Genomic DNA, 19,537 nt, shown 5'->3' with positions numbered 1-19,537 from the left:
GCCCCTTGGTCTTGCAAACTTTATATGACCCAGCACAAGGCAAGGCCTGGGCCAAGTAGTGGGAGTGGGTGGGTAGGGGAGCAGAGGTGGGGGGGAGGGGTATAGGAAACTTTCGGGATAGCATTTGAAACGTAAATAAAGAAAATAATAAAAAATAAAAAAAAAGAAAGAAACATTGATTCAAGTTCTATAAGAATTTTTTATTTAAGATGCCACAGAATTACCAATAAGCTTTCTGGGATTCTAAAATCTCAAGACTACCCTAAACTAAACTAAACTGAACTGAACTGAACTAAACTGCTACACTCCTCTATGGTCCCCGAAAATGCCCTGCCACCATTTCCTAGTCACAGGTCCACAGGCTCCCGAACTGAAGAAGGTCACTGTCTAACACTGTGAAGCTATACCTAGTAAGAGTCTCTGCAACCACTCTGGGCAGAATCCTGAAGGAGAGAAGGTCACACTCCTAACTCTGGTCTACTTTTCATAATGCCATCTCCATGTTCTCAGCTAATCAGGGTAGCTGCCTTTACCTTAGACCCTTCCACCAGGTCTTTCTTGGCTTTGGAGTCAGAGCCTATCACAGTGAGCACAGTTTCATTGCTCTATAGCCTTCATTCTTAACCATAAATCCTAATGAGACTTTAAATTCTGCTCATAGAGGCAAGGAAGGCTGACTGTATCCAAATGCTAACAACAAAATCTGAGCTTCACAAACTACAACTGTCTTAGTGATTTTTCCATTGCTATGATAAGATACTATGACCAAGGCAGTTAAAGAAGAAAGAGTTTATTGGGGGCTTATAGATTCAGAAGGTAAGTCCATGACTATCATGACCAGCATGGCAACAGACAGACATAGCAATGGAGCAGGAACTGAGAGCTTGAGACATAAGCTAAAAGAATTGGCATGGGCTTCTGAAACCTCAAAGCCCAATGGCACACTTCTCCCAACAAGGCCACACCTTCTAATCGTTCCCAAAGACTCGAATATATGAGCCTGAAGGGATCATACTCCTTCAAGCCATCACAGCAGCTTTTTGTAACTTCTACAACTCCATGACTCTTAGAACACTATTACATTACTGGTACGTGTGTGCATCTGGGTGAGGTCAGAGAACAACTTGTAAGAGTCGGGTTCTCTCCTTTTAGCATGTGTGTGCCAGGGTTCAAACTCAGGTTCTCAGTCTTAGCTGCAAGCACCTTTACACACCGACTCATCTTACTAGGTCAGAACTTAAGTGACTCTTACAAGACATGGAAAGCTAATCTAGAATCCAAGACAAGAACACAGGATTCCTGATTCATAAGTGCATCTACTATATCACACCAGACACTAAATAATTAGTTCTCTAATGGAGCTATTCTAAAATACTGAGTGTGGTCACCCTGCAAGGGGACAGGCCTCATGTCATCGGGGCATGTTGCCACATGAAAAGGCTTTCCTTTTTGCAAGTCCACTCCATTCAGAATAATGCAGACACATGCTCTGAAACAAAGGAAAACTTCCTGAACCCACAGCATCAAGTTTAGAGCAAAGGGTGGAGACACTCTTTGAAGCTTACTTTTCTATATGGAAATCTAATGATCCTCCATCTACTGGCTGGCTCTTCTCTTACAGGTTCAATGTCTATTGCAGTAACATTTAGAAGGAAACAAACAAACAAACAAATGCCTGTCAAGGTAAAGCTGAGGTCCCGTATAATCACTCTCTCTGTCAATCAACATGGTATTTATGCCCAGTTCTAAGACACATGGAAATTTCACTGGAAAAAGGAGGAGCTGTCAAAGGTCATACACAGACACACATATACACACACATTGTCCACAGAAATGGGCACAGAATGATCTGACTGCCTCTGCTCTGCCTCCTTTATTCTCATTCCCTAGGGACTATCTCTGTTGGCACATCCCTTCCCACCATCAGACTCGGATAGCTTCCCCAGAAAGCGATGGAGGAGCAGAAGGAAGAAGTCACAAAGGATCTAATCTGAAACACTAATGATGACAACAGCGGAAGAGCCCCGGAAAGAAGCACCCTGCTAACAAACGTTGTCAAGGCACGTCCCAGAAAACAGCCTAGCTGTGGCTTTAATAACAGAAAACCAGAGCCAAATCCAATCCAGCCATGCAGATCTATTTGCAGAATTTTTCACCCTCTCTGCTACAGTTCCCTTTTTTGTAAAGCAGCAGTAGACTGCATGAGTTTGACAAAGGAAGAAAACAAAAGATAGCAAAAGACTCGTTCTGGAGATACAGTTGCGATTCTGTATTCATAACTCTATACCAGCAAAAGCAGCTAACAGAATGCAGGAGGTGGGGTCCTCTACGAATCTACACCAAGATCAAACCAATTACCTATGCTGCACTTCCATGCAGCAAACATCCCTGACCCTCACCACCTCGATAAACCCTACCGAATGCAGACAAGAACCCCTTTTTGTGTGTAGAGCCAGTCAGAGCCTAAGCAGTCATTACACAGCAAAAACGTAGCGAGAACAAAAACCCAGCATTAGACTGAGAGAAAACCCAGAACATACCTGAATTCTTCAAATGCGAACATGACCTAGTCAGAGGCAATTTCCTTGGATTGTATGGCAGCCTTTTTGGTACCGAGGACAACCATTTAGTCAGTCAGATGCTACAAAGTGCAGAAAAAAAGAGGTGAGGTTTCCACACCCCCAATATTCTGAAGTAAAAGGCTCTCTGCAGACAGGGGCCCTGCAGCCTCCAGCTCCGCCAGCTGCTGACAAGCGGCAGTTAACAGGGGAGGCAGCAAGAGAACCATGTGATCATTCCAGCAAGCCTGATTAATGCAGTGACTGCTTAGACTCCAGACTGGGAGCTGGATTAGTCTAGAGAAGTGGAACCCAGGTGCGCTTAGGATCCTGGGTAAATCAAGTAACACATCCCACCTCCACAATTGTGCAGAGTGGTGGGGTGGGGTTTCTGCAATAAGAATGAGACCTGCTCCATTGTGATCAGCCTAGTGACCTCATCTTCCCAAGGCTGTTGCTGCTACAAAGATCAGACAAAACCCATGTTATAAATGAGCATCATACAGGTGATAGCCACGCCACCTTCCAAGGACAGCCAGAGCACGAAACAATTCTTCCAAAGCCAGTGTGCTGCCCTACTGTCAAACTAGCACACGTGCACACATTGCTCCAGTGCCACAGTCAAAGTTCAGAGTCACCAACATGCCCCGGCTAGTATGACCCATGATTAGCAGTCTCCTTTATTTAACTATTCATTTACTACCTGTATAATGTCGATTCCTTGAAGTATAAAAACTGCTGTAATACTTTCAAAATAAAAGAAAAAGGAAATGAGATGACAGCCAAAAAGAAAGAGGAATGTTTACTCATTTGTAAAGCTCAGGCTGGCGGGATTTGGCAAATGTACTGAGGGTGCCTCCTGAAACCTGACATGAAGGGAAATCTGCAGCATTTGGATTGCAAATCTTTATAAAATATGGGAGAAAAACCTCAAAAACTCGTGAGTCACTCAACTTTTTACAAAAAAAAAAAAGAAAAAGAAAAAAATCAGTTGCTAATTGTGCTCTGGAGGCAGACCCTCTTGGCATCTGCAGCATCTCTGCCTCTCTCTGTCACATTGGTAACAGCCGTCCTTACCCCACTCTGCCATAAACACCTACTGAGCACTTCCACAAATCTGATTTGGGTGCTACCTCCCTGGGTTAGGAGATACTGTTTCTTCAACAGGGTCCCCTCACAGCAGGGGTGATCCTGACAAAAGGGGCATACTCAAAGGGGGTTTACTGAAAGAACCTCCTTTGGCCTACCCTTGGTGTCTGGTCTAGGAGAAAAAAAAATCAGTTATTCACAGTCACAAAGGTGCTCTGGGTTAAAGTGAGGTCTTTGTGTGGCTATCTCTGTCTTACAGAGAAAGAAGAGCCCAGAACTCAATTCAGAGAAATGCAATGACCAGACCCAATGGAACAGACAAATGAGTGAGGAAAATCTACAGTCCTGGGGTCTCCTCCTTAAATAATACAAGCACCAACCAAGCTGATCTGAAACGCCTTTCCAGTATTTCTCACAAGTGTCTGGATGTGACCTTTTGGGGTAAGAGCTTCTTGATAGAATCACATTGTATCAGAAAACAGGAGAGTCAAAGCCATTAAACAGCCGGGCTTTAAATCCCAGAGCCCCTACTTGTTCTATTGGTGCTAACTGCTGGCAAGCCAGATACCCCACAGGTAAGGCTGTAATAACATGGGCACAGCCCATGTATCTCACACAGGCACCAACAAAGTGTGTGCTTATAAACCATACAACATTAAATACAGTTCTGCATCATCTTTCCTGTCTCACAAGATATCCTCTCACGGAACAGTTCTGATCACTGGGGACTCCTCCTGGAGAGGCCGCCTTCAATCCTGGCAGTGGTGGAATCCTGGTGGTGGTGGTATACACTTTAAATCCCAGCACTCAGAAGGCAGAAGCAGGCAAGGTCAAGGTCAGTTTGAGGTCAGTCCAGTTTATGAGTTTCAGGACAGCTAGGGTCACAAAGAGAAACCCAGTTTTGGGGAGTGGGGAAGGGCGGGGGGGGAGGGGGCGGCGGCACCTTCTTCAGGAGTGATCTGCCTGGTCATTCATGTGGAGGCAAGTGGGAGGAATTTCTGTCCTGTAAGTCCCAGGTCAAGGGAAATGCATTTATCACTTGGTATCTGTGAGATACTGGGTCTCTGAATAGATAAGTCTACACATGCTCAAGTCACTTATGTAAAATGCTATAGTATTTGCATATATCTATATACATTTTATACACTTTAACTCATCACGAGATTGCATATAATACCTAATACTATTTAACCATAACATAAAGTCTATATAAATACTTGTTACCCTGTTTTAATGTGATAGACTATACTAACAAACAAGTCTGTACAAATGGAAGGACAGGGGCACAGAACTTCTAGGCCCTGTGGCTCTTTTCCATCTATAACTCACTGGCGGAGGGCTGGTTATACAATTCTGGGCTATACCTAAGGTCCTGGCAAGAGTTAGTACAAATAAATAGTAAGAAACCAAATCCTACTAGCAAGTTCATTTTAGACATCTCTGTCCAAGATCCTCAAATTAACAATAAAAAAAACCAAAGCCAAATATAAGTACACTGTTCCCAACGTCACCCAGCTCTAAGTAGAAGAGCAATGCTCAGATACTGGTTGGTCTAATTAACATGCTCTCACTTGTGACTTAATACCAAGGCATCACATGGTTCAAGCTGTCTCCAGAAGAGGGTTTACTCAATAGACGGCGGGCAGCTAGTGGCTCTGAGAAAGGTCTGCTATGGTTTGGGTATGAACTGTGCTGGCTTGGGTTTGATTGCTTTCCCTCCAGATGATGGCACTGCGCCGGCGAGATGCAGAGCCTTTGGTGGTGGGACCTAGCTGGAGAGAGTGGGCTGTTTACGGTAGACTCTGAGGTTTACAGCCTGGCTCTACTTCCTGTTCTACTATGTTAGAGCCCTAGCCATATGTTCTTACTGACAGAAAACTGCCTGCTACCATTGCTTCTCTGCCTTGATGGACTGTATACCCTCAAATGAGGCAAAAGAAATTCTTCTTCCTTTAAGTGACCTCTTGACAGGTCTTTATTTGGGCATAGAATTAAGTAAAGTAACTACTGTGGCAGGGCTGGGACACTATGCCCTTCTTATGTTACATTATATAGTTCACCTGAATGTTATAATTACCAGATTTACAGCAAGCAAGAGACCTTTAAAGGCTTAAACTGTTTAGATAGAGTCAGGAAGAAAGCAGGTAAAAACCTGAGCTGACAAGATGTTGGGACCAATGGGAAGAGGAGTCTGCCTCTCAGATTAGAAACTCTTGACCACATGGTTACTGCAAATGAGAAATGAGACTGAAGTGAGTTGCCAAGACTTCTAAGAGCTTCAATTTCCTCTATTTATTTGTTTATTTATTTATTTATTTATTTGATGTATGTGAGAACACTCTTGCTGTCTTCAGACACTCCAGAAGAGGGCATCTGATCCTATTACAGATAATTGTGAGCCACCATGTGGTTGCTGGGGATTGAACTCAGGACCTCTGGAAGAGTAGTCAGAGCTCTTAACCACTGAGCCATCTCTCCAGCCCCATGAAATGTTAAATATCACAAATGGTTACTCCGAGGCATCTGTCAAAGACTCGAGGTACAGAAAATACATACTCCTACTTTGAGACTTAGATTCCCTTTGTAAATGAGAATAACTACATATTAACTTCTCATTTTCAGCAACTTATTCTTTAAATTAGTACTTCCATGCAACCCTAAATAAAACAAATGCCTTATATAAAAATAGAAAGGCTCTTGCCAAAGGTGGAGGAGCCTAGAGCCTTGCTGTGAGAGGCTATTCACCTGAATTACATCCTTGGAAGACATCTGGCCTCTGGCAGATGCCGTCAGTGCTGGTCCTCTCTCCATTCTGTAGACCACCAGAGCTGCCCTGATTGATGCAGCCCTCTTTGTCTCCCTGTGGTCATGGCAGAGCACTCTTCCCCAGTCACTGGACAATGGCCGACTAGGCTTCTCTAGAGAAAAAAACCTGACACACTATGTACAATACAAACAGTACAAATATTACTGTGTTCCTGGTAATTTTCAAAAGCTAAATGAGAATATTTTAAACAAGTGACCTTAGGGTAACAGGAACATCCGAGTTTTGGAAGCAACATGTTTTCTTCAGTGAAATGAACAATTTTCCAAGAAAGCAAAATTCTGGTCTTTGGGGCTCACACTCCCAAGAGACTACGCAGAGCCTCAAACCCACACCAGCTTCACTCGCAACTGGTTTCCCTTTCACATTTTAGGTTGTGGGCACACAGCCATGGTGTGCGTGAAACAAAATAAGAACTGAGCATATGAACAGAGTCTGATGTGCCAATCAAGTAAAACGAGAAAGCTGTCCTGACATTTACAGATACGAACATTCACTACTGCACTGTGTAGAGACAAAACAGGAGACACAAACGGAAATCAGTCATGACTAAAAATACCCATCCCATCCCATGGCCCAACCGGGGTGTCTCCAATGAGTAGAGACTGCGTGGTAAGAAGCGCTTGGGAGTGTCCTCAGATGCCTGCTTCTTTCTAGGCTCGTTTAGTTCTAATTAAGACCCTGCTTTTCTCCGCCCTCCTCCACCCTCTGCACCACTCACTGGTGCCTTTTCAGTGAAGTCTCAGCTCTGCAGCTGGGCCTCTGGTCAGCTCCCACAGTCTCACTGCTCTAACTCCAGTCTGCCTCTCACTGCTGCCAACCTGGATGCTGCACAGGCTGGTCTCCTCACTGACTTGGCTCTGCAGTCTGTGTACTTCCACTTCCAGTTCTCCTGGGTCCCCTAACTTGAAATGCTTCACCTTCCTCCACAGTGGATACAGTAAGGAGGATTCTGAATGCTAGCACGTTGCTCTCTACTGAGCAACCTCAAGGCTTAGGCTTTTTTGTTTTGTTTTTTTGGTTTTTCGAGACAGGGTTTCTCTGTGTAGCCCTGGCTGTCCTGGAACTCACTTTGTAGACCAGGCTGGCCTCAAACTCAGAAATCCGCCTGTCTCTGCCTCCCGAGTGCTGGGATTAAAGGTGTGCGCCACCACGCCCGGCTCAAGGCTTACTCTTAAAGGCTAAGAAAGCCTCAAGCTCCACCACACACCACTGTGAGGAAGACAGCACGTACTCTGTGGGGATGCTGTGAAGATGAGGAAATGCATGGCACACAAAAACCACAACTGATGGTAGCTCATGTTAGTGTATATGTGTCAAAAGCCTGCCAAGTCCTCTTCCCAAACAAACCAGCTAAAACTCAAAAATCACCTGGAAAATAATTAACAAAACCAAACCAAACCCTCACATACTGTCTTCTGTTAAACGACTTGGTCTAGTCCAGGACTCAGGCCCCTAACTGTACAAGTGCATGTCTGACAGGGCTGGCTCGGGAGACCTGAGAAGACAGCTCCAGAATCCACCAAATATTACAGCTTGTCCCAAACAACAGGCATACAACTATGGTAGTTGAATGAGAATGGTCCCCGAGGCTCATATTTTAAATATTTGGTTACCAATTAGTGAGCTGCTTAGGGAATATTGATAGATGTGCCTGGTTGGAGGAGGTGTGCCACTGGGATTGAACTTTTGAAGTCTAAGCCAGCCAGGCACAGTCTTGCTCTCTCTCTGCCTACAGCTTACCTATGTGATGTGAGCTCTCAGAGCCACGCATGCTTCCTGTCATGAAAATGAACTAACCCTGTGAAACAGTAAGCAAGCCCTAAATCCTCCTCCACATTACACATTTCAACTGGACTTCCAGTGATATTTAACTTTAAAATAAAAATGTAAACTAAAGCCACTCCACAGCTCCATTTTGAGGAAATCTAAAGTAAGCCACCAAAAGGAAATGTTCTACTAAAAGCGAACATGATTACATCTTAAAATTCACTACTACTCAAAAGTGAAGCGTTTCTTCATTCCCATCTCTACAACAGACTCTTGCAACAAATAGCCACTCTCTTAGAGATTATTTTTTCCTAACAAAGGCTTAAAGGAGATAGTGGAGACAAGGCTCAGTCTGAAAAGTGCTTATGGCACAATAAGGACCTCAATTTGGATTCTCAGCATTAACATAAGAAGCTGGGATAGGCACGACAGTGCACGCCTACAATCTCAGCACTGAGGGGTGCAAACAGGAAGATCTCTTGAGCCTTGCTGACCACCAGTCTAGAGGAATTAGTGAAATCCAGATTGTGATAGAGTATCTCAAAAAAATAAGGCTGGATGGAAATCCTAATGATGAAGACATCAAGCATCAACCCCTTAGACTCCATGTACATCCACACACATACCCAATATTTGAAGGGCTACTTGTTGCTAGACACCATTTTAGATGGTCTACAGACAGAGCAGTGAATTATATTCTTTATATGTTATATAAATATATGTATTTTATGAATATGAATATGAATACACACACATACACACAGTAGTTATATCCTTTTAAGGGTATAGGGTCTTTCTAGGTAGCCCAGGCCACAACTCAAAATCCTTCTGTTTCAATCCCTAGAGTTACATGTGCACTACCATCTGGCTTTAATGATTTATTTCTAATGTTGGAGGCCAGGTGACAATGGATAAGAAAAAGATGATAAGCCAGGGATTGTTCTGACTGTGTGTGGGGTTGGGATTGGGGTAAGAAACAGAATAGGTAATTTTTAAAAAAAAAGAAAAGAAAAAAAAAGGGCATTTGCATCAAGATTTGAGTGACAAAGGTCCAGTTGAGCAAGTATCAGGGAATGATCCTAAAACACAGAGGAATAACTTGTGAAAAGCCCTAGATAAAGGACAACTAACTTAGCATTCGCCCCTCTAACATGGTACGAGTGGAACAGACAAGGTAAGCGGGCACTGAACAGAGGAAAGTACAGGGACTTTAGGAATCAAGGAATCAGAGGGGTTATTTTGGTGGTGGTGGGAGGTAATATAATATGGTTCTCATTTTTTAATGGAAAATGAACACAAAGAGACTAGTTTTAGCTAGCCCAGTTAGGAGATGATGGAATTTGAATCTTAAATTCATATGGAAACACATAACACATCAGAGCAATCCTGACTCCGAGTTATACTACAGATACACACACACACACACACACACACACACACACACACACACACAGAGGTGGGGAAAGAACACCTCTGTGGAAGAAAACAAAGGACTGAGATATCAGTCCACACAACTACCACTACCTAATTTTTGTCAAAAATATCAAAAATACAAATTGAACAAACTGTCTCTTCTTCCAACAAATGGTGCCATAAATTATGTCTGGGGCTGGAGAGATGGCTCAGCAGTTAAGAGAACTGTCTGATCTTCCGAAGGTCCTGAGTTCAATTCCCAGCACCTACATGGTGGCTCACAACCATCTGTAATGAGATCTGACGCCCTCTTCTGGGGTGTCTGAAGACAGCTACAGTGTACTTACATATAATAAATAAATCTTTTAAAAAAATTATGTCTGTAGACAGGAAAATGATACTAGATCTCTATGTCTTACCCTGAATAAAATAAAACAATTCCAAATGGACCAAAGGCCTGAGTGTTATTATTGTTGGAGTTTTGTTTGTTTGGGGATTTTGTTTTTGGGGGTTTGTTTGTTTGTTTGTTGCAGTGGTCAGTAAGAACTACAGCGGCTCATAACTGGTCAGTGAGGTGAGAACAAGCGGCAGTCAATGCTCAGCCACAGACTGGGCATCACCCCCACCTCCGGGCTCCCTCCCCTCCCAAGTATCTATAGCAATTTTCTCTGCTAAAGGAAGGCAAGACATTTTCTTCAACTGATGAGGTGCCTGGGTTCCCATGAGCAACCCTAATATAACTTATTGTGTCATGCAGCTGGAGTGGGGAGGTTAAGGAACGGTATCAAGAAATTAATAAGGTCACAATATATTACACAGAAGTGTAATGAAGCCCACTGTATATAATTGTTATGTTCCATAAACAAAAACAAAACAAAGGTAATGGAGCCGGCAAGATGGCTTAATGGGTAAGGTACTTGCCGCCAAGCCCGAGAACCTGAGTTCAGTTCCTGGGAAGCACATGGTAGGAGGAAAGAACTGACTCCTGCAAGTTGTCCTCTGACCTCTATATGCGTGCTATGACACACAGGTACCTTCTTCCCAGCCCCATCTCCCAAAAGAAATGAATGTTAAAAAAAAGAAAAGAAAAGAAAAAGAAAGAAAGAAAATGAAAAAAGGGGTCGGGGTCGGGGGTAGAGTTTGGCTTCAGGAGCAGCAGTAGACAAAACAGCTTGATTTCAGTTAGGTGTTATAGGTAATCTTTCTCACTACTCAATTGTTTCATTGTGGTCTTAGACTCACAATGAAAAAGAGCAAAGACCAAAAATTCTTCTAAATATTCTTTTTAAAATGAAGACTACAGCTAATGCCATAGGCCAAGGAAATGTGAGTTCTGTGAGGAGAAACTTGGCATATTTTGCTGTTTTAGTCCAGGGTCAGACAAGAGCATCTCTTAGCTGGTGAGTTAATCAGATGCTTGTGGACTTAAGAGGTTCACAGGAAGATGAAACTGGATCTACTCAGCAGTCTTCAAATAGGAGATTATCCTTCCAAACAAGGGAGCTGTTCCAGTATTGTTCTGGTATACTGAAATTTGTCAAGACATTTCCAGAAATAGATGGAAAACCAGGAAAATGAGAAGCATGGGAAGCAAATGTGTGATCGGTTGGGAAATACTTCACAGTATCACTTTCAAGGCCAGCACTGCTCTATCTTCTTCAATAAGTGAGACAAGTCAAAGACGAAGCCAGAATTCAGACCTTCCCAAGTTCAGATCAGAGCGCCAAAATCTTGTACTGGAGGCTTGGTTGCTGGGCTATTAGGTAGCAATGGCATCCTTAGGAGTTGTGGTGGAGTATGAGATGCACTCCCTCCGCTGCATACCCCAGGCTCATGTGTTTGAACATCTGGCCCCAAGCTGGTTGTGTCATTTAAGAAGTTCCTTTAGGAGAGTGCTGGAGGAAGGAGGTCACTGTAGTATAAACCTTGAGGTTTTACAGCTTGGCCCTACTTACTGTTCACTTTCCACTTCCTGACTAGAGATGCAATGTGACCAGCCTGCACCCTCATTTGCTACCATGCCATCCCACTGTGGTGGGACACTGCCATTGAACTATAAGCCAGAAGAAACCCTTTACTTCTTAAGTTGCTTTTGCCTAGGTACTTTTGTCACAGCAATAAGAAAATGACTAACATAAGGAGGTATAGCCTAGTGAGAGAAAGCTAGCCATTAGCACATTAGGATGCTAGCCCTATCTTTTTCCTGTTTTCTGGCTACTAGGTGAGCAGCTTCCTCTGCCACATGTTCTACCATGCTGTTGAATGTTGCACCAGAACCAAAGCAAGCAAGCAAGGGACCATGGACAGAAACCTCTGACACTGAGCCACAGTAAATCTTTCTTCCTTATAAGTCCAATATCCAAGGTCTTTTTGTCACAAGGTTGGAAAGCTAACAAAGAAATTTTGTCCAGAGGAGTGGCTGCTGCTATGACTACATGTGATGACATGCTCTAAGAGTTGGTCTGCTGAAGAGAAAAGTTTGGAGAGGGCTGGAGAGAGAGCTCAATCAGTAAAGTGCTTGCCACACAAGCATGTGGATATGAGTTTGATCCTGGAGCCCACACAGGAAGCTGGGCGCACTGTCACATCCTCCTCATCCCAGCCCTGGGCAACAGGAGACAGGTAGGCCTTGGAGGCTTCCTAGCCAGCAAGGCTTCCTGAGCTTTAAACAAAATGAGAGATGGGGTATCAAAAAACAAAGTGAGCCATGCGGTGGTGGCGCACGCTTTTAATCCCAGCACTTGGGAGGCAGAGGCAGGTGGATTTCTGAATTCAAGGCCAGCCTGGTCTACAGAGTGAGCTCCAGGACAGCCAGGGCTACAGAGAAACCCAGCCTGGGGGGGGGGGGGAAGAAAAAGAAAAAGAAAAAGAAAAAGAAAAAGAAAAAGAAAAAGAAAAAGAAAAAGAAAAAGAAAAAGAAAAAGAAAAAGAAAAAAAAACAAAGTGAATGACACCTGAGGAATGATACACAGAGCTGGTTTCTGATACACACACACACACACCCATGGTAACAATGGGGAGGTTTGGAGAGGCAGGATAAAGAAAGTCTTAAAGGCTGTAATTAGTGCTTATTTATGCTGGTTCTTCCTGATGCAGTTTTAGGGGACAGAATACTGACAGAAATGTGGACAGTTCCCTTGTTGATGTAGTATCACATGGAAGCCATGACTCTATTGAGACTAAAGGCTATTGTTTTTTGTTTGTTTGTTTTATTTTGTTTTATTGTTTTTTGTTGTTTGTTTGTTTTTGAGGCAGGGTTTCTCTGTGTAGCTCTGGCTATCCTGGAACTCACCCTGTAGACCAGGCTGGCCTGAAATTCAGAGATCTACCTGCCTCTGCCTCCCAAGTGCTAGGATCAAAAGTGTGTCCCACCACTATCTGACAATATGTAAATCTTTTTAATTAAAAAAAAAATGAATGTAAGGGGCTGGAAAGATGGCTTGGCAGTTAAGAGCACAGCTGCTTTTGCAGAGGACCCAAGTTGGGTTCCCAGCATCCACATGGCTGCTCACGACCATCCACAGCTCCAGTCACAAAGGATCTGATGCCTTCTTCTGCCCTCTGTGAGCACTGTATGCACAGATTACACAGACATATATGTAGGCAAAATACCTGTACGTGTTTAAAAAGTTAAGAATGAATGTGATAGCAACTATGTGGACTATCCAGAAATCCTCTAAACCCCTGACCACCTAACTAGCACAGTGGCCATCAAGCTTGGGAGCCGTCAAGTAGCATGCATGCTCCATCGGCTTCATTCTTCTTGCCCTAGGCTATTCCCTACAAGAAGGAGAGCATTACAACATCTAGCTCCTCCGATAGTGGCAAAGATTGAAGAGATGGCCGATGTTAAGTGTTACAACAGCACAGTATAAAACCCTCAAACCTATGAGCTATTGTTATCATCCACACTAACTGAGGAGCACTCCAGTCCAAGCGCAAAGCTGTTCTTTTGAGCTTAGTTTATCACTATTTCACAAATTACAGGAAACGGTTAAATTAGTCCCCAGAGAATGCTTATTTCACCAGAGAGCGCTACACAGTTTATGACCAGTGTAATGGGGAAGAGAAAGCTCCAATCCCCTTCCCCATGAAGACAAAAGATGGACCTAGAAAACAGATTTAGGCTTCTGTGGCCCAGGTGAACCTCAGTAAGGCAGAAGCATGCCGCCTGACAGTCCTACGCTATGGTCCTTTTCTGTATACCTCTGGTTGCCCTGGAACTTGCTCTGTTCCAGATTGGCCTCTGTCTCCTCTAACTTGACTGTAGGAATAAAGATGTGTGCCATCACTACTTGGCACCTGACTCAGTATTTCAGATACCTTGACATTGAGTTTGTTATTGTTAATTCATTCTTCTGCAAGATTATCAAAGTTCCCAGCTGAGAACAACGCTCTACTCAAAGATAACTTATCAAGGAAGAAATACAGAAAGAAATTAAAGGCTTTTTAGAATTTAATGAAAATGAAGATACATCATACCAAAACTTATGGGACACAATGAAAGCAGTGCTAAGAGGAAAACTCATAGCTCTAAGTGCCTCCAAAAAGAAACTGAAGAGAGCTTACACTAGCAGCTTGACAGCACAACTGAAAGCTCTAGAACAAGAAGAAGCAAATATAGCCAAGAGGAGTAGGGGGCAGGAAAGAATCAAACCAAATAGAAACAAAAAGAACAAAACCAGGAGCTGGTTCTTTGAGAAAATCAACAAGATAGATAAACCTTTAGTCAGACTAACCAGAGGGCATAGAAACAGTATCCAAATTAATAAAATCAGAAATGAAAAGAGAGACATAACAATGAAATATGTCTTAAAATAATAACTATTCTGTTTGTTGAATATCAACAGTGTTCTACAAAAATAAATATTCCCAGTTGAAACACAAAGGCTGAAAGGGTAAGATGATATATTCAAAGTGGAGAGAGAGAGTGTGTGCGCAAAATTATGCATGTCTTTCAAAAGTGGAGAAATTAAGACTTTCCCAGATAAACAAGGATAGCACTAGCGCTGTTCAGCAGAAACACTACAGTGTGTCTTCCAAGTTGGACAGTAAGCAGCAATACAAATCTCGTGAATATATAAGATTCCGAGGTAAATAATTCCACAGTACTGTAATGTAGATGTACATTAATCTACATGTATAAATTAAATGTATAAATTAAATGTTAATTTAATGTTGGTGTCAACATTAAAAAGTAAATAGAAAGTAGCTCCAATTTTTTTAGTGACTATGCAATAATAAATAGTAATTTTTATCATAAGTAATATAAAGTGAGGGTAATAAAGTGAGATGTAAAGGGTTAAATTATCAGCAACCTGTCAGTTTAAACTGTTGTAACTTTAGGATGTTTTATATAATTGCAATGGTACCCATACCAAAAACTACATAAAAAGAAATGAGAAAGAAATTAAAACACATCACTACGAAAATCAAGTCGGCATCAAGAGAAGGGGAGAGAAACAGAAAATAACCAAGTAATAGCAACTACTTTAAATGTAAGAGGTTTAAATTCTCCAATTAAAAGACATGCTTAGTGGATGGAGCAGGATCCAGCTGGAACCAGTCTACATCTAAATTCATACTGGACTGAAAAGGATAGAAAAGGATGACCAGTGCAAAGAGAAGCTCCTGAACCCCAAGCCCATTTCAGGACAGAGGAAGGGAATTACACAGTGAAATAAATGGTCAGTTCCCCAGGAGATACAATGGTAAACAGGCACACCTCACTGCAGATCTCTCAAACTCAGTCATAAACACTGACAAAACTAAGTGGACAAACAGTTATAGAGTTGTCCAACAAGCTGGCTGCTAGTCCTTATATCCACCTAGATGAAACTGTAGCAGGCAAGGAGCTCTTCAAGAGTTGGTCTTTACACTTTCTTCCCCTCAACACTCAGCACAGTGAGCAGTGGCAGCAAGCGGATGGGAGCAGCAAGTGCCCTGTGTTGGTGTAGGCATCAGCAGGACTGTAGCTGGACAAGCCGTGACTACCTAGGGAATCAAGACTCTTCAGCCCTTGGTTGTGGGTGGCACTGGCTTTCCAGGAAAGCCTGAGGAATAATCAGCCCTTGACAGTGTTAAGCTCTTACAGGCCTAGGAAATCAAGAATCCTTAGCTCCAGCTTTTGGCCCAGGTGTCTTGGCACTCTCCTTGTGATGAGGACCTCCAGCCTCCCCTGTGATTCCTTCCAGCCTTTTATGTGTCCTTAGTGTCACCTCTCCACTCTCTCTGACACTTAAACTATGTCTACATTTCTGATAGGTTTTACATACTCCCTATCAGAATCCCAACTTTGTCAGATGGCATTCACCTATAGTCCCAGCAATGTGGGAAGCTGAGGCAAGAAAATTACATGAGCATAAGAGTTTGTCACCAGGTCTGGGCACCAATGGGAGACGCTGTCTTAAAACAAAACAAAATCCCAATGGCATTTTAAAAATCAGAAATTAAAAAGTTTTGGTTTGGGGCATTATGGCAAACATATAATCGAAGAATCTGGGAAGATGAGGCAGGAAACAGCATGTTCAAGGCCAGTCTGGGATTTATATCAAGTCTGAGCTTATAGTGAGAAGACCACTCCTGAAATACAAAATAATCAATTCTAAAATTCATTACAAAATCTCAAGGGGCTCTGAACATCCAAATTAGCCTTGAAAAAGAACAAAGTTGGAGGCCTCACACATATTATTTAAAATACACTACACAGTCACCAAGATAGTATGCTACTAGCATAAAGACTTACACAGTCAATAGAGCAGTACAGAGAATCCTGGAGCAAACCCTTGTGTATTAGGTCTTCATCAAGCCTAAGAATACACAGGGAAGGTCAGTCTTCAACATAGAGTGCTGAGGAAACTGGATCATCACATACTAAAGTATAAAATTGAACCTCAAATCCATACATAAGAATATATTGCAGGGGGCTGGTGAGATGGCTCAGTGGGTAAGAGCACCCGACTGCTCTTCCAAAGGTCCAGAGTTCAAATCCCAGCAACCACATGGTGGCTCATAACCATCCGTAACAAGATCTGATGCCCTCTTCTGGAGTGTCTGAAGACAGCTACAGTGTACTTACATATAATAAATAAATCTTTAAAAAAAAAAAAAAAAAAAAAAAGAATATATTGCAAAATAAATTAAATACTTAAAACTATTAAAACAAGAGAAGGCATAAAGTTCCAGGACATTGCATTTAAGAAATTTCTTAGTTACAAAATCAAATGTAAAGTAGGCAACCGAGGATATGTGAAAGTGTAGCCTTCTGCACACAGGGCCTGGTGAGCTGTGGTAAAGCACTTGCTGGGCAACTCTGAGGCTGAGGTCAGATCCCCGGCTACTACATAGAATTCCCTGGGGCTTCCTAGCCAGCCTGCTTGGGGGAATTGGTGAGCTCCAGGTTCCCACATCTCAGAAAGGAAGGAGGAGAGTGATAGAGAAGACACATGATGCCAAACATTCTGCCTCTGTAAGCAAGTATTATACTCACCCACACAAATGAAAATAAACAAATTAAAAAAATACCTCTGCACACAATGAAAATAAACTGAAAAGATAATGTACAGAACAGGAAGAAATATCTGCAGATTACCTATCTGGTCAGTATTCACTAAACAGGATACATCAGAAATCCTGCATCTTAACAATAACAAAACTAAAAACCATAAATGGCTACACAGCAAAACTTGTCTCTAAAATTAACACACACATACTCTTTAAAACACCACTAAGAAAAAGCAAGCTGCCAGCTAGACAGTATTGCAAATCACATAACGGATAGGGCCTGTATCTAGAATATCTCAAAACTCATCAAGAATATAAAACACCTTGACACAGATGGAAAACAGTCCAACATCATCCAACTGTGCGGCTTAGCTGAGTAAATCAGATATCCTCAGGAAATGACAGACTATGGAGTCCTTCATTAAACTTTCAGACTGGGCTTTTGATAAACGCCTTTAGTCCATCACTCATGAGGCAGATGCAGGTAGATCTCTGAGTCTGAGGCCAACCTGGTAGATATAGCCAGTTCCAGGCCAGCCAGGACTAAGACCTTGTAAGCAGTGAAACATTGTCTAAAAAAAAGATTTTTAAAAATTTTGATGATTAAAATAGATACATACTCATCACCCTTCACAAAACTCAATTCCAAATGGATCAAAGACTTCAACATGAAACCAGATACACTTAACCTGATAGAAAAAAAAAAGTGGAGAATAGCTTTGAACTCATTGGCACAGGAGAAGTCTTTCTGAACAGAACACTGTTAGTGCAGGCACTAAGATTAGCAATTAATAAATGGGACCTCATGAACTGAAAAGCTTCTGTAAGGCAAAGGACACTGTTCTTAGGACAAAGTGACAGTCTAAGGATGGGAAAAGAGTTTTGCCAACTCCACATCCAAAAGAAGACTAATATCCAAAATATATGAAGAACTCAAAAAACTAGATATCAGAGAATCAAATAATTAAAAAATGGGGTACAGATATAAACAGAATTCTCAAACAGAAATCTTAAGTGGTTGGGAAACAAAGAAATGGTAAACATCCTTAGCCATCAGGGAAACGCAAACCAAGACTAGTCTGAGATTCTATCTTATACCTGTCAGAATGGCTAAGATCAACAACGCAGGTGGCAGCTCTTGCTGGGGAAAATGTGGAGTAAAGGAAACACTCAGCCACTGCTGGTGGGAGCACAAACTTGTACAGCTACTATGGAATCAGGTGTAGTTCCTCTGAAGGATCCAGCTACACTACTCTTGTGCATGTAGCCAAAAGACACTTTAGCCTACTACAAGGACACTTGCTCAACTATGTTCATTGCTGCTCTATTCATAACAGCCAGAAATTGGAAACAACCTCTATATCCCTCAACAGAATAATGGATAAAGAAAACGTGGGACATTTATACAATGGAATATTACTCGGCTGTTTAAAAAAAAGTTAATCATAAAATTTGCACACTAGTGGATGGAAGTAAAAACAATCATCTTGAGTCAGATAACCCAAACCCAGAAAGATAAATATGGTATGTATTAACTTATATGTGGGTACTAGATATTAAATTAATTATAATCAAGCTACAGTCTTTAGACCCAAAGAGTTTAGGTATAGAGGAAGAGACTAGGGGGAACACATGGATCTCCCTGGAAGGGGAAATAAATTTTTAGAAGGACTGGGGCTGGAAGGGCAGGAACAGAAGATCAGGTGGGGAGGGGGAAGGGAGATGAGATTGACAAAGAGAATGAAGGGAGAGACAGCTAGAATTTAAAGGCACCTGGGGAGTGGTATGGAAATCTAGTGCAGTAGAAACTCCCTAAAATATAGAAACTCAATTCTAATGAAGTTTCCAAATAATAAGGGAGATGGAGTTCCAACTAGCCATCTCTTGCCATCAAAGGAAGCTTTCAGTACCAAGACTGGTTACTGTTATATCCAATTCAAGTCTTTGACTCAAAGGTCCTGTGGAAATCCTCATACAATCCAGGTTGTTGCCAAGACAATAGGTTGCTCTCCACAACTGACAGCAGGTCCCATTGCTGAAGAGAGCACCCACATAACTCATTGAACATGGGGAGGTCAAGCTGGTGCCTACATGGAACCCTCACCCCTACATTTTAGTGTCTTTGGTACAGGAGGTACCAAAAGAGAATGTAAACACCAGCCTAGCAACAAAACCTTTAATCTACACTGCTGGCCTGCCTGTAAAACATAATAGGGAAATGGTGGCACAAAGCTTGTGTGAGTAACCAACTAATGTTTGATCTGACGTAAGGCCCACTCCACAAGAGGGAATTCATACCCAACATTGCTTGGGTGATCAAAAACCAGAGAGTAGATAGCCCAGAGACATTGGGTAAAATCAAACACTATCTGTTTTTTTT

At 42.3% G+C, this 19,537-nt stretch overlaps 1 protein-coding gene across 4 annotated transcripts in view; it reads right to left on the bottom strand.

Annotated features, from left to right (window-relative positions):
- Evl (Enah/Vasp-like) overlaps positions 1–19,537 on the bottom strand; it is a 128,164-nt gene that overhangs the window by 83,448 nt on the left and 25,179 nt on the right. Inside the window, exon 1 of one of the 4 annotated variants that reach the window (XM_029541183.1) lies at positions 2,541–2,847. The exons of 2 other annotated variants lie outside the window; for them this stretch is intronic. In XM_029541183.1, coding sequence (XP_029397043.1) covers positions 2,541–2,563 — 23 coding nt within the window. In that variant the 5' untranslated portion in view covers positions 2,564–2,847. Of the gene's footprint in view, positions 1–2,540; positions 2,848–19,537 lie in introns of those variants that run through there. One more of the 4 variants, XM_021202119.1, reaches the window with a different exon arrangement.

Source organism: Mus pahari, chromosome 7 (assembly GCF_900095145.1).
Source record: "Mus pahari chromosome 7, PAHARI_EIJ_v1.1, whole genome shotgun sequence".
NCBI classification, from domain to species: Eukaryota; Metazoa; Chordata; class Mammalia; order Rodentia; family Muridae; genus Mus; species Mus pahari.
This window is presented reverse-complemented; position numbering and strand designations above follow the sequence as displayed.